Below are 14708 nucleotides of genomic sequence, written 5' to 3'. Positions count from 1 at the left end.
TCCTTCCACTTGTTCCTTTTCAAACTGTCTTTCAGCCAGTAGATCACTGATCTCTGATTTCCCAGATGTAACTGATGAAGGGTTCTGAGGTTTTGACATTAAAGAAGTTTCTGCTCCCATGTGTTTTTCTACTCAATAGAGAAGAAAAGGTGCAATATTTACAAATGGTAGAGTCCTAAATACCATAGTAATGCCCTGGCATGCTTCCAAAATAAAAAAATAAAAAAAGAAATTCTATGATTTACATTCTAGCATCTTAAACAAATTCATAGCAAAAAAGCAGAAAAAGTCAAACCTAGCAAAGCTTATAATTCTTAACCTGAAGAATTCAAATGTAATCTCAACTACACAGGCTATCCTGATAATCCTATCATATTAGATCAGTAGCCCAAATCTATGAACTACAGAATTTTTCAAAGATACCTTAAGAATATGTATTCATTCATTCATTCATTCATTCATTCATTTATTTAGAGTGTTCTTTCTTTCTTTTTGCTAGGGCAATTGGGGTTAAGTGATTTGCCCAGGATCATACAGTAGGAAATATTAAGTGTCTGAGGCTAGATTTCAATTCAGATCCTCCTGACTTCAGGGCCCGCACTCTATCCACTCTGCCATCTAGTTGCCCACCTTAAAAATTTAATAATATATATTGCTAACATTTTTCCTTGAGCTAATAGAAGTAAGTTCACCTGGACTCTGAAGACTAGAGGTAGAAACACCATGCGATTCCTCCTTCAGCTTTGAAGCTTCTTCTTCCTCACGTTCCCCTCTGCAGAAAGATAAAAACCATCTTTCATGACCATCAGGGACCTAACATTCCTGAACCAAAATGTACAAACTAGAAAACCATGGTAATTGAAAACAAAATCAAAGACTCACTCGCAGGGGGGTGACTCTGGTAATGGGATGGGCTTTGTGGACTGTTCCTTTACTGTCAGGGCCATCCTTCCAATCAAGTCCTGCCAGCTGTATGAAGTTCCAAGAGGTTAAGTTATGGGTTGGGAGTGACACAGCAGAGAAGGGGGAGAAAGAAAAGAAAAAAAAATGAGAGAAGATAAGAAAAATTACATCCAATACAACTGGAAAAGAGAAAGTACCTAAGATTTGCAAAGAGGAAATTTCTATGCCAGCAAAATGGAAGTGCCAAAGTCACATATTAATAAGAAAACTAACAATAATGTAGTAATCTATTTAAAAGATTCACTAAAGGGGCAACTAGGTGATACAGTGGGTAGAGCACCAGACCTGAAGGCAGGAAGACCTGAGTTCAAATCTGGTCTCAGACACTTAAAATCTCCTTACTGTGTGACCCTGGACAAGTAACTTAACCCCAATTGTCTCACAAAAAAAAAAAAAAAAAAAAAAAAAAAAAACACTAAAAACTTGAGAAAAACTTTTAAAAAGAAAATTTGTGAAGAGATTAAATTTAATTCAACATATATGAAAGACCCACTAAGTAAACTTGTGATAGGTGTTGGGATTACAAAGACAATAAAAAAAAAATAATCCCTGCTCAAGATATTCCGTTTTAGCCAAGAAACTAATAAGTTTTGTGAACTATTAAGTTTTGAGATGAACAGAAAATATTAAGTAGAAAAATATAATTGAGACTGTCACTTACACTGCTTTTTCAGAAACTGTCTGTGCCACCAATTCATAAATTTGGGCTCCATTGTCTGACATAGAGATGACAAATAATGCTTTGTTATCTGGAAAAGAGAGAATAAAACGTTACTCCACCAATATTTCTGGACTCCAAGGGGAAGTTGACATATTGATATCAGTGAATCAATTATTATATACCACACAGCATTCATTTTGCATTTAGATGTGACTTTCCAATTTCAAATGTTCTAAAGTCTTAAATGTTCATTTATTTTACCCAAGACAAAAAGTGTTTAGTACTCTTCATTTACATGAAGAGACATATTAGAAAAGCTCTGAAAATCCAGGCATCTCAAGTCTCTTATAAGATATTTAAACATATACCCATGTATTTTTATATGTAGGCAGACATGTTATTATTTCTTTACAAATGGGAAATAACTTGTGAAGTTTTCCCAGGTTTGCCCAAGGGCTGAATTTTATGTCCCTTGTCCTAACTAGACAATGTGTTATTTCTAAAATAACTTTACAATGCACCACAAGCTGTGGTTTTACCCAGTGGAAGTACTTGCCTGTTGCAACTTGTCGAACCAACACGGTATTCAGTTTGATTACAGGGCTGAACGTGTGTTTGCTATCTGCTGTAGATGCTAGAATTTTACTATGACATCTCAATACCAGTCTATCATCCTGCTTTTGTAGAAGTACAAGGATGTCTTCCAGCAGCAATGTGTAAAGATCTACAAAAGAGAAGGTACCACACATTTATACCCAACTTCACGGGGGGGGGGAAAGCAGTATGAAGATTGAGACCCAGTAAACATTTGCTTCCTTATAACAGCCAAAGTTCATACAGCACTTTAAGAACTGTAAAGTATCTCAATCAATAACTATTTAATAAATACCTCTACCACATAACAGGTACTCTTAAGTACTAGGGATATAAAAAGAAGCAAAAGATGGTGACTGCCTCAAGGAGCTCACAATCTATTGTGGGATGCTCACATACTATTTTATTTTTTCATTTAAAACTCAAAAACAACCTAATAAAGTCAGTAGTATAGATTTTATTATTATCCTCACCTGGCAGATGGAAAAAGATTAAATGACTTGTTTATAGTGTCAGTAACTAAGTGTTAAGAGGCAGAGGCAGGATTCAAATTCACATTTTCCTGACTGTGTTCAGAACTTTAACAACTATATATTTAACTTCCCTTGCTTACAAATGAAATGCTTACAAATACTTTTTAAAACAGTAGTACTTGGGTAGAAATGGAATTGGACCATGGCAAAGACTACAGCTATATCCCTGAGTGATATTCATAGCAAATGCATGAATGTTAGCTATGCGCTATGTACTTATCACCACACAGTGCCTGGCACATAGTAAACACTATATAACACATTTCAGAACTTGTTAAAACAAAACAAAACAAAACAAGTCAAGTCTCCTTTCAAAGCATATCTTTGTTTACAAGTTGTTCAAGGTGGCATTGCTATTTTACATTATTTCAAATCATGAACAACAAAAGCCTCTTCTCAAGCGAATTTCACCTTCCTCTCAATTCTCTTTCCCCCAGCTGGGGAAAAAAAAAAAAACCAACCAAACAACAACAACAAAAAAAACCCAACAACAACAGAAAAGACATACAACCTACCAATAGTCTTATCTCTATTCACCTTCCATACTAATGGTCCTTCATGAATCATCTTCCTCTTTGTTAAATCCAAATTCTGTCAAAATGAGGAAAGAAAAAAAAAAAAACCCAACACAAATGATTTCTTGGAACTCAGAATGAGGTAATACTCAACCATAAGTTTTACCTTCATTATTACCATCACCAATGCAATAAGTATATTCATTATTTAAATTCAAACTATTTATTTATATAAAAGCTGGCATTATTCTTTCTAAATTATCTAAACAAGAAAAAAAATACCAAGGTGGAGTAATTAACACAAAATGATATAAAAGAATGGAAAAAACCTCAGAAAAGCAACTGCAAGACCTATTTTCCTGATTTTAATATTACAATGAACTACTCTTTCAGCTTGATTCTCATTCTTGGCAAGTCACTAGATCTTGAATATATATGCTTGAGTTCATAAAGACCATTGTTGATGATAAGTCTAAAACTACTAGGTAACCAATAAGTTTCAAATTATGAATTATTAGTATAAAAATCATTGTTTGTTCACTCAGCCTAAAAATGAAAGAGGATTAGGTCAATAAAAAATAAAAAACACATTAAAACATGTTTCTATGCAAAGACAAATCACACAATGAAATTTATTTTGAATATCTATTCAAAAGACCTACCTAAATTGGCTATATAGTAGCATTTAATGAAATTATATACATAACGATACCCCCCAAAAAAAGAAGAAATAATTTTGTTTATTAGAAGTAGTATTTATTTAGTAAAGGCTTTGCTATCATTTACTGTCACTGTTATATGTTGAGCTTTTATGTGCTTTAGAAGAATTTTTTTTTAAAAGAATGACTAAAACATCTTGCTCAACCCAATAATCTGAGAAGTCCATTCAGTAAACAGCCTTTCTGCACAAACTACAAAACAAACTTTTTTTAAAACTTAAATTATAAATTGGTGTCCCTAAGCTTCTTGGAAACTTCTTCCACCCTGACACGCAAATGAGTAGAGATTATTATATAAACACTCCTCTAAAGTAGCTATCTTACAATATAGTACAGAGTTTTAAAGGAACATCAAACATACAAAAATGGACATTATGTCATGTCTTCTTTCTTTACATGGTAATAAATTCCAACAAAGGTTAATTACCTATTCATTCTCTACTTAAACTGAACTCTATAAAAACTATTAAGAACATTAGACCTCTCTTACCCTAAGCTCTTCAACATTTGGATATTCTGACAGCTTCAAGTTAGACGTATCAAGGCGGCGCTGATAATCTTCTAAGCGCTGGAAATGAGATAACATAGAGCCAGGGTTAATGCTCTGGTGAAGTGATAGTATTGTAAACTGTTGCTGTACCAGGGTGCAATGACCAGTTAAATACCAGTTAAAAAAGTCTTTCCCTCTAATTTTCCAATAACTAAAACAGCTAGTATTTCAGGGAGATGGTTTTTTAATTTTTGTTTTTTTTTTTTTAACCAGTCCCACATTTTCCACCCCTTGGTGCCTTTATTGTTAAGCATTTTTTGCTCTTTACCTGTTTGTTCTCTGCCTCCTTGACAGCTTGATTCACATAATTTAGGATTTGACGACAGTGATCTGCTGCTTTCTTTACCTTTTCTCTTTCCTTTGGCCGTTCTGAAATTGGCCAAGATAGAAAAAAGAAAAAAACAAACAAAATGACCAAAATTTGATGAGAAGATAGAAAATGAAATTTTATTTCAATCCATTAAATCAGTGCTCTAATATTTTAAGATTTTTTTCTATCTAGTTGAAAAGTAATTTTTAAGTTCAAAAATGTCATGAGAGTCTCAGTAAATGTCAAGTCATTAAACAGGTTTGAAAACATTTTTCTTGGCAGTAAAGCTATAAAAATAGTACAACAAAAGACTTCTGCTAACCACATTATTTTAAACAATAAAGAGTCAGGATGTAGAGCTCCATATATAAGGAACCATATTTATTTTAAGATATTATTGTTTGAAGAGTTCCCTAAATCCAAATACCTCCATAAAAATATATTTAATTGAATGTGAAATCAGATTTAAGCTAAGGATAAAAATAGTTTACAAAATCCATATCATTAAAAAGAAATTCAATGAAAGTATCTGATTGTCATACTCTTGCTGAGAATTTAAGGAATGCTAAAAATCAGTTTTCAAAGTTATACTTCTCCAGACAATAATAATCCAGTCATATTGCACAAATACAGTAAAACATAAAATTTAATGGCATTTTTAGTAAGACAAAATCCTACTTATACATATAAGAAGTAAACTATTGTTTCCAGAAAGAACTATAATTTTCAATTTCCTGATATGTATATTTAAATTCTATGGTACAACATTAGATGAGCAAAAGTTTAGTTGCACTAAATAATTTTAAAAGCTACAAGCACATGACTCTAAAAAAGGACTGAAGAAAGCTAACTTTGTTTCAATTTTCACCAAATGAAAGTCAATACTACAGTATTACAGTAAGTACTTTATGCATGTCTGTAAAGCCTGAACAGAATCAAAGAGTCATACATTGGCAATTGAATCTAGAAGGACCCTTAAAAAGAACATTTAGTCCAATGTTTCCCAATTATCAGAGCTTGGCAAAATTCCACCAATTCATAAATTTACTAACAAAAGACTGTTACTGCTTAAAAACAGACTTTAAAAGCTTTAAAAAACACTAATTCCTTTTCAGTAATTTTCTGTCCTCTCTTTTCTATTCTTACTTTTCTTTTACCTTAGGCATCCAATTCCTACCCTTGCAATATCTTTAATTGCTTAGGAGGATCCTCAGTAGATAATTCAAATATATGATTAGTCTAAAGTATAGTATGGGAAATTACTTAATCCAACTGTCTCCTCAGGACTTCCCAACTCCTCACCCTAATTTATAGACAAAGAAAAAATTTCCCTTGATCTTGGTATAGTATGCACTACACAATTCTAGGATATGCCATTTTAAAGAGACTAAAGTAGACTAAACATTTTAATTTATAATTTTGTCATATCATTTGGCCAGTTAATAAATACTTACTAGGTGCCTACTACATGCTGAGCACTGTGCTAAGGAGAGGTGATCCAAAAAGAGGCAAAACAGTTCCTGCTCTCAAGGAGCTTACAATCTAATAGTGGGGAAAAAGCAAGCAAGCAAATAAGTAAAAACAAGCAAGCAAATGAGTACAAACAAGTTGAACATGAAATAATTTAAAAAGGGAAGGCATTAGAATTAAGAAAGGTGAATGGTTTTCTAAAGAACAGATGTATCAAACTTAGGGCACTCTCAAATACCTATAAAACTTCTAAAAGCTCTAAAACCAAAATAAAATGTAATTGGAAAAAATCATGAATTTGTGGTTTTCCGAGTCAACATGTATCTCAGAGAGATTGCTTTTGAGTTTGATACCATTGCTATAAAAGATGGGATTTTAGCTAATATTCAAAGGAAAGGGAAGTCAAAAGGTGGAGCCAAGGAAAAACATTTTAGGAACGGAGGACAGCTAGAGTAATATCCAGAGACAACAAATGAAATGAAAGCCATAGGTCAATGTCACTGGGTCAAAGAGTATATAATGGGGAGTAAGGTATAAAAAGACTGAAAAAGTAGGAGGAAGGGATGAAGAGCTTTGAATACTGAATAAAGTTTTTCTATTTGATTTTTGAAGTGACATGAAATCAATTTAGTTGAATGAACTGCAGTGGGGTGAGAAGTGGAGGATAATATTGTTGGATCTGTACTTTAAATGGCCTAGAAGAGAATTGGGGGGAGGAGGGAAAGCAGGGGGGGAGGGGAAAGGGGTATCAAAGAATTATAGATCATGGTATGGATGAAAAGTAGGGTTTGGTGAAAGAAAGCAGAGAATAAAGAAGAGAAAGTAGCCTGTGGAGGGAGTCAAAGAATTAGTGAACTCAGTTTGGTAAGGGAAAGCAGAAGAAAACAAGTTTTCAGATAAAAGGGTACTATGTGAGACTAACAAACAGGAGGCAGTATTTTGTGCCTTTCTCCATTTAAAAGGGAATACTGTACCTGTATATTTAGCAATATTATCCAGCAGAAGGGGATATTTAGTGAGCCTCTGCATTTGAGTAGGAATAATATCCTTTAGCTGCAGTCGACGGCATAGTGGATTACTCTCAGCATCCTAAAATTAAGTAGCATAAAATTAAGCTGCAATTGTCATTTATATTAAACCTATAATTATTTGAACATGTACAATCTATTTCACGTATGCGTGTATGTATGTATGTATGTGTGTATATACAAATATATATGTATATACACACACACGTTTTATGTACACATACAAATTAAATACATTTCCACTAATTAAGGCAAAAGATGCCAAGATTTATAACCAATATTTCATAAACCTATTATCTTTAATCAAATATGGGAAGAATAGCATCACTAAACCATTAAACCAATGGCTCCATTCCTTCATTACAGATACCTATCATCAATTTGTAATAAAATGAAGTCACTGCTTTCTAGGGACATTATCAATTTCATATTGAAAATTAAGAAACTATATCTTTTTTTTTTTAATTAAGCTATATTTTATTTTGTCTGATATTTCCCATGATAAATTACTGAGCTAATGTGGTATTTTTTTCATTGAAATGAGCATAACACACAAAGCATCTACATCATTCTCTTTTTCAAAGCATATGCCTTTAATTGTGTTTTCCTGAGTCAGACTTTTGTTCTACTACTTTCACCCCAGCATCCCAATAGATGCAAACAAATACTTGATCATACATCAATAGCACTGCTGAACATCTGTAGCAGGTGTCTTGATCCTGATTATTAAATATTCTTTTTATCAAAGTATTACTGAACACTTGACAATGTTAATATTCTACCCTCCAGAAATGATTTAATGAAGATAATCCAGGGCTGGAAATAATCTTGATATAGGGCCAGTGCCAGACACAATTCTAGTAAGTGACTTAATCTTAATTATACTCCTAGTTTATCCTAGCTTTGTTAAGAGCCAGAGCTGGCACTAGCTCTTACTGCTGACTCAGCAGTTTAATTCACCTGCACAAAAGTCTGGAATCGAGAGTCCTTTTTCTGACGAGATTTGATCATTTCCAGGGCAAAAGGCTGGTTACTACAGAAGGTGGCAGCTGCATGTTTCAACTTCTCCTCTCCTGATCCACTGAACTGTGCCAAGAATGTAAGGAAACAATAGAGAAGGGATAATAAGACAACACAACACAAGGCAAGATCAACCCAAGGCAAGATGATGAACCAAAAGTCCCTTTTCACTGGAAGTATTTTCAAGTGATAACAGATGTAGATTAACTATTTATTTACAAGGGAGAAGGAGAGAAACTTTTATCTATTAAAAATAAAATCCTTTTCATTCCACTAAAATAAGCAGATCTTTCCTCATTATCTAAAATCTTGATTTTGGAAGATCAATTTGTCAACCAATAAATATTTATTTATAGAAATTACAGACTAAGTTGAAAGGGAGTTCAACAATCATCTCTATTTAATTCTGTCATGGCTTAAAAGTGAAGAGAGCCAACTCCAAGATCATGCTTGACAGTTCCCTCTTCTGTAAATAACACATAATTACAAGACAGAGAAAAGTTTGTTCTTCACTAGCATGGGACACCAAATACACTGCTGTTCTGGGGTGACAAAGTTTTAATTAGTTTTCCTAGGTATTAACAGTTTTGTTATCTATTCCTCTTTCTAAACTGTCTATTCCAGGTGTCCTCTGCCAGCTCATCAACCTTATCAAGTCCCCTAACTATTAATTCTCCTCCCAAATTCTGTATTGGCCTTCTCTTTCACCTCTAGACTCTCTCTGGGTAACCCCATAGTCTTGTATGGACTATTATCTCAATGAAGATGACTCCCAGATAAGCAAATTCACTGCCATATTTCTCTTGATCTCACTATCTTTCCCCTAAATCCTTTTCTTTTCCAAAAGGTTTCCTTTTAGACTCCAATCAAGTGCTACCTTCTGCATGGAGCTTTTCCTGACTCCTTTCTTGCCTTCTGTTGCTGCTTTCCCTCTAAGCTTATCTTGCATTAGGCTTTTTATGTATGTTTTGGTCATATATATATATATATATATATATATGTATATGTAACCCTTGTTTCTCTTGTTAGAATGTAAATTGTTTGAGAGAAGGAATCATTATGCTTTTATCTTTTTGAGCTAGATGGTAATGCTGTAGATAGAGGACTGGGTCTGAGGTCAGGAAAACCTGAGTTCAAATTTGGCCTTGTAACCTTGAGTAAGTCATTTAAATGCAGTTTCCCCAATGTAAAATGGGGATAATAATAGCAACTACATCACATGATTATTGTGAGGATCAAAAGGGATAATATACGTAAAACATTTAGCACACTGCCAAGCACACAGTAGGTTCAACATAAATGTCTACTTTTCCAACATCCATCCCTATTCCATTGTATCTCTGGCACATAGTACAGAATTTAGAAAACAGTAGATGCTTAATAAGTGCTTGTTGGTTGACTGATATTGCTACTTCCCTCCCTACATTTTAAATGAGACAAATTATTATTAAATGAGAAAAAGTATTTTCATTTTTCTCTTGTTGGAGTAATATGAATATTTCAATCAAAAATTCTGGATATATATGCATGTTTTGATGGAATGTAGGAATTGGAGTCATGAGATATAAACAATTTTAACCAACTTATTCCATTTTACCCAATACTCTTTGGAAGACAAATAACTCATCTTTTTAAATAAATGAATAATAGCCCTCTATTTCAATACTTAATATGACACAACCAACACAATTCAGTTTTATAAAGTGAGGGAGTTTACATATTATAAGAAAAATTACATTTGCTTAACTTCCATTCTGATTACAAATCAACTGGTTCCAGAAATATTCATAGTAAAAATCTTTACCCAGATCAATAAATCTTCTCCAATCTCATCAATTACAGAAGTCTCATTCCTTTTTCGAACAGCTTTCATTTGTTCATTCAACCCAACTTGAAAAAAGCAAGAGGAAAAAAATAATTGTCATTTTAATCACAAATTTAAAACTTTAATAAATATTTATTAAAAGTCTAATTATATGCTCAGCTACATTCTGAAAGAAACAACAATTACATTTGGCAAATGGATAGGAGAGATATAAACCAAGTGCTACATGAGGTCTGAAGCAAGAAAAATAATATTGAGTCAAAGAGGAAAAAATTTGTGAAAGTCTTCATGAAATAGAACTCTGAGCTGGACCTTAAAGGATGGTTAGGATTTCATGACTGGAGAAAGGTGGGTAGAGAAACAGTATGAATAAAGGAAAATTTCAAATGGGTCTTCATGGTATGGGTAAACTAATTGGTGAGTAGTTCACTGCAATGCAGTATATATAATGGGGAGTTGTGAAAGGTGATGACAGAAAAGTAATATGTTGGCAGGCTTGGAGGACCAGGTTAAAAACTTTTAACTTTATTCTATTAAAGTTAAAATTAAACTTTATAAATAGGTAATGGATAACTTGGAAGGCATTTTGAGCAAAAGAATAACATGATCAGGTTTGAAAATAAGTAAAATTAATATGGCAGCAGTAGAAAGAACAGAATGAAAGGAGATAATAAACCCAGGGAGATAACAACAGATAGTTAAAAAAAAAAAAAAAAAAAAGCCTGTACTAAGGATAAGAGAGTGAAGATAGTGAACTAAAAGAACTTGGAAACTAACTTGGTGAAAAGAGTGAAAAGCCAAAGTCATACCAAAACCAAATTTTTGAAAATAGTAGGATAGTATATGTCACTGACAAAGATAACAGAAAGAAAGGTTGAGGAAATAAACTCAGTTTAGCTTTATATATGTATGTTGGTTTGTAGTTTTCAAGTGGAAGCATCCTATTTACAAGTAGAGCTACAAGACTCAAGAGAAAGATCAGAGCTTGAAATACAAATTGGGGAGTGATCTGCATGGAGATTATTGGACTAAGTTGGATCACTAAAGGATACAGTGTAGACAAGGTAAGAAGGCTGAAGACAGAACTTTGGAAATTCAATTTATTTCACCTTGAATTTTTAGAGTAGCTTCTCTTATTTTTAAAAAGAATCTGCACATTAAATTAACAAACCTATCCACCAATAAGCATTTATAGAAGACAGTACTCTATACTCTTCCTAGAAAATAGTTATGAATTTAGTCAAAATGACACATTGTTCAAATCAAGAGGAATTTAGCCAAGAAGACACACTGTTCAAAAAGGTTTTTCTTTATAGATTTGCTCTTGTTTACTTTCAGCCATCATCTTCCTTTGTTCACACCCTGTGGCTCCAGTGATCAAACTCAGCGTTAGTCTCTCTTACTGTGTAGCTGAAGAATCTCTTCTAGGTTGGAGAAGATTCTTCTCAATTCTGACGATGACAGAATCCCTTCTCGGGATACTCGCTGGTAGAACACCTGATCTAGAACTTTCAGTGTCCGGACATGAGCTCGCTCTGTGTAGAACAACTCTGCACAGAAGAGAAGGGGCGATTTCAATCAAAAAAAGATCCTATCCTATTATGTCAAGGAAGTGTCTAACAAGCAGAAACCAGAGCTCAGGAAGGTCAGTTACAGAACATACAATTTAATTTACAGAGGATATATTATTACTTATGTACTCAATAGCTTTCACTCTGTGAAAGTGTTTCAGCTGTTTATTCATACTGGCTCAGGTTAAATACCTATTTGATGTCACAGGCCAAGAGTCAGAAGACCTAAGTTGACTATTCCTTCTGTCTCAAATGATTTGTGAGAAAGACTGGAGGGATATCATTTAGCCTCTCTGGACCTCAGTCTCCTCATCTCCAAGCTGGGATGATGAAAGAAGTACTTTTAATTCAGAATCTACCATTTGTGACATTAGGTAAAGGACTTCACCTTCCTGAGAGCCAGTTTCCTAATGTTGTATTGAATTGAATAATGTATAGAAAACATTTGTCAAACCTTAAAACAATCAACATTAATAATATAATAATCTATAACATGAAAATGAAAATTATAATACTTCTCCTTCCAATTCTAAAAGAGTTGTTGTAAGGATGAAATGGAATCATGCAAATAAAAGAAATATATAATTATCAGGTAACATAAGGGCAGCTAGGTGGTAGCTAGCATAGACACAGCACCAGCCCCAAAATCTGAAGACATCTTCCTGAGCTCAAATCTGGCTGAGACACTTACTAGATGTGTAGTCCTGGAAAAATCATTTAATTCTGTTTGCCTCAGTTTCCTTCTCCGTAAGATGATTTGAGGAAGGAAATGACAAACTACTTCAGAATTTTTCCCAAGAAAACCTCAAATTGGGTCATCAAAAACTGGACACAACTGAAAAACGACTGAACAACAAAAAACATAATGTACTTAAATATATTGATAATTAGGGAGAGAAAGAAACTGGACCTGTGATTTCAGTACCCTGGGCAACTCTCAGGTAAGAAAACTAGCCCAAGCATAATTGGCATCTTCTCTGCAACTTGCAATCTTAGAGAATTGCCCAGAGCATGAGAGATTAAGTGACCTGTCCAGAGTCCCAAACACATCATCTCAGCCTAGAAAGGTGGGAATTGAGGCCAGGTTTTCCTGACTTTGAGACCAGATTACTCTTTCCTTAACCACAAGGTCTACAGATGAAGAGGAAGCATTCACCATTTGCATAGCATCATTTTAAATTTCTAAATTTTTAAGCTAACAATAACCACTGACACCATAATTAACTTTTTAACAGAACACTATTGCTTTATCAAAATTTTAACACCATAAATTTATAGGCTTTGCATCAAACTTAAGTCCCATTAATTATTATGATTAAAAGACTATGCTATAGTTAGAATATGTGTGATTTTACCACATCAGATGCTCCATGATGAGCACCTCTCCATGCTTAAGCAGATGGATGGTCTTCATTAACTGCTTTGACATAACAGAAAAAGTCATTATCTAGGGGTAATAATCTTCTCTAGACTCAGCAATGCAAGTCTTTGGACATCAGAATTTGTTGCTCATATTCCAGGTCTACATTCCTGGGCCTTCCAGATTAATAGAATATGCTGAAGAGGGTCTGTTGGCATTGACACTGTTAAGCATGAATTACTTAAATGTCAGAATAATTAAACTGGGGTAAGGCTTCAGTGACAGTAGATGTGGATTATAGATTTAAAATGGGTCCTATTCAGAAGTGACAATATTTTCTGATTATATTTTTCTGTCTGCACATTCTATATCATAATAAACGGATAGCTGAGTGGCATAGCAGAAGGCACTGAAATCAGGAAGACCCAAGTTAAAATCTAACTTTAGACAAAGTGGTATGACCTTGGGCATGTCACCTAAGTGCTGGTTTACTTGGCTTCCTCATCTGTAAAGTGGTATTAGCAACACCACTTATTTCACAAGGTTAATGTAGGAAACAAATGAAACAATGTTTGTAAAGCACTTAGTACTATACCTGGCATATAGAAGACACTATGCAAACAGTAGTTGCTATTATTATTGTTGTTGTTATAATAGGAGCCTTTTCCACTTGAAGTAGAAAAGTGTAGCTTATTCTAATTATGTTCTAAAGATTATGAATAGTCTTTATATGCTTTTCACAACTACATGGTCTAGTCAACAAAGTACTATCTAATGACACAGAAGACCTACAGCATCCACTCCTATTAACAATGTGCCCCTAATTAAGTCTTCCCAAGTTCTCAGGTGGCTTCATCTATAAAAATGAGGATATTGATACTTTACTCAACTGCAAACAGAGAACTAGACGAACTTGAGATCATTTGCAGCTATAAGATTTACAATTCACTGTATTCTGAAGATTGCCTTTTGATTTAAGATTAATAATAACCAAAGATTTAGAGATGGGTAGTACTTTTAGACTATTTTGTCTAACCTTATTATATAAGGCTAGAGAAAACTGACAGAGTCCAAAGATAAAGAGACTGCTGTATTCCTACAAAACATGATAAAAGGTCAAGGAGAAAAATGATTAAACTTACCATTGATCACTTCCTGCCGTTTGATCTCACAAGGTTTTAGCCCCAGGAGCACCTCTCTGCTAACAAGCTGCTGCCAATTTGGTGGATCTGTTTCTAAGTCATTTTCAAACTGCTCATCTTCACTCTGACTTTCCCCAAAAGCTATACTATCAAGTCTAGAATAGAAAAAAAATCAAACTTATTTAAGTTATAATAAGCAAACAAGGAAACAAAATGAGTTTAAAAAACAGTAGCAATTAGTAATATTAAAATATATCTATCTTAATACATGTCTTTGCTAAAAGCTATTTAAAATGAGGACTCACTTCCGAAAAGATTTTGGTGTTCCATGTTCAGGGAACCTAAACAATGGGAAAAAACAAAAAGAAAAAAAGAAAAAAAAAAAAAGCCATGAAAAAATTGTGGATTGATACCACGTGAAATGAGTAGAACCAAGAAAACTGATTT

The 14708-nt window shown here is 33.7% G+C and overlaps 1 protein-coding gene across 1 annotated transcript in view; it reads right to left on the bottom strand.

The window, feature by feature from the left end:
* Positions 1 to 14708, bottom strand: part of ARHGEF12 (Rho guanine nucleotide exchange factor 12) — a 169708-nt gene that overhangs the window by 9253 nt on the left and 145747 nt on the right. The window contains 14 exon segments of the mRNA XM_074302550.1: positions 1 to 128; positions 693 to 772; positions 883 to 969; positions 1625 to 1712; positions 2181 to 2348; positions 3267 to 3342; positions 4476 to 4553; positions 4804 to 4904; positions 7290 to 7404; positions 8304 to 8429; positions 10168 to 10253; positions 11592 to 11738; positions 14262 to 14416; positions 14567 to 14602. Of these exon segments, the coding sequence (XP_074158651.1) occupies positions 1 to 128; positions 693 to 772; positions 883 to 969; positions 1625 to 1712; positions 2181 to 2348; positions 3267 to 3342; positions 4476 to 4553; positions 4804 to 4904; positions 7290 to 7404; positions 8304 to 8429; positions 10168 to 10253; positions 11592 to 11738; positions 14262 to 14416; positions 14567 to 14602 (1471 nt within the window).

The sequence above is a fragment of the Sminthopsis crassicaudata genome, chromosome 3 (genome assembly GCF_048593235.1).
Source record: "Sminthopsis crassicaudata isolate SCR6 chromosome 3, ASM4859323v1, whole genome shotgun sequence".
In the NCBI taxonomy this organism is placed as follows: domain Eukaryota; kingdom Metazoa; phylum Chordata; class Mammalia; order Dasyuromorphia; family Dasyuridae; genus Sminthopsis; species Sminthopsis crassicaudata.
Note: the sequence above shows the minus strand (reverse complement) of the source record. Positions and strands in the feature narration are given on the sequence as shown.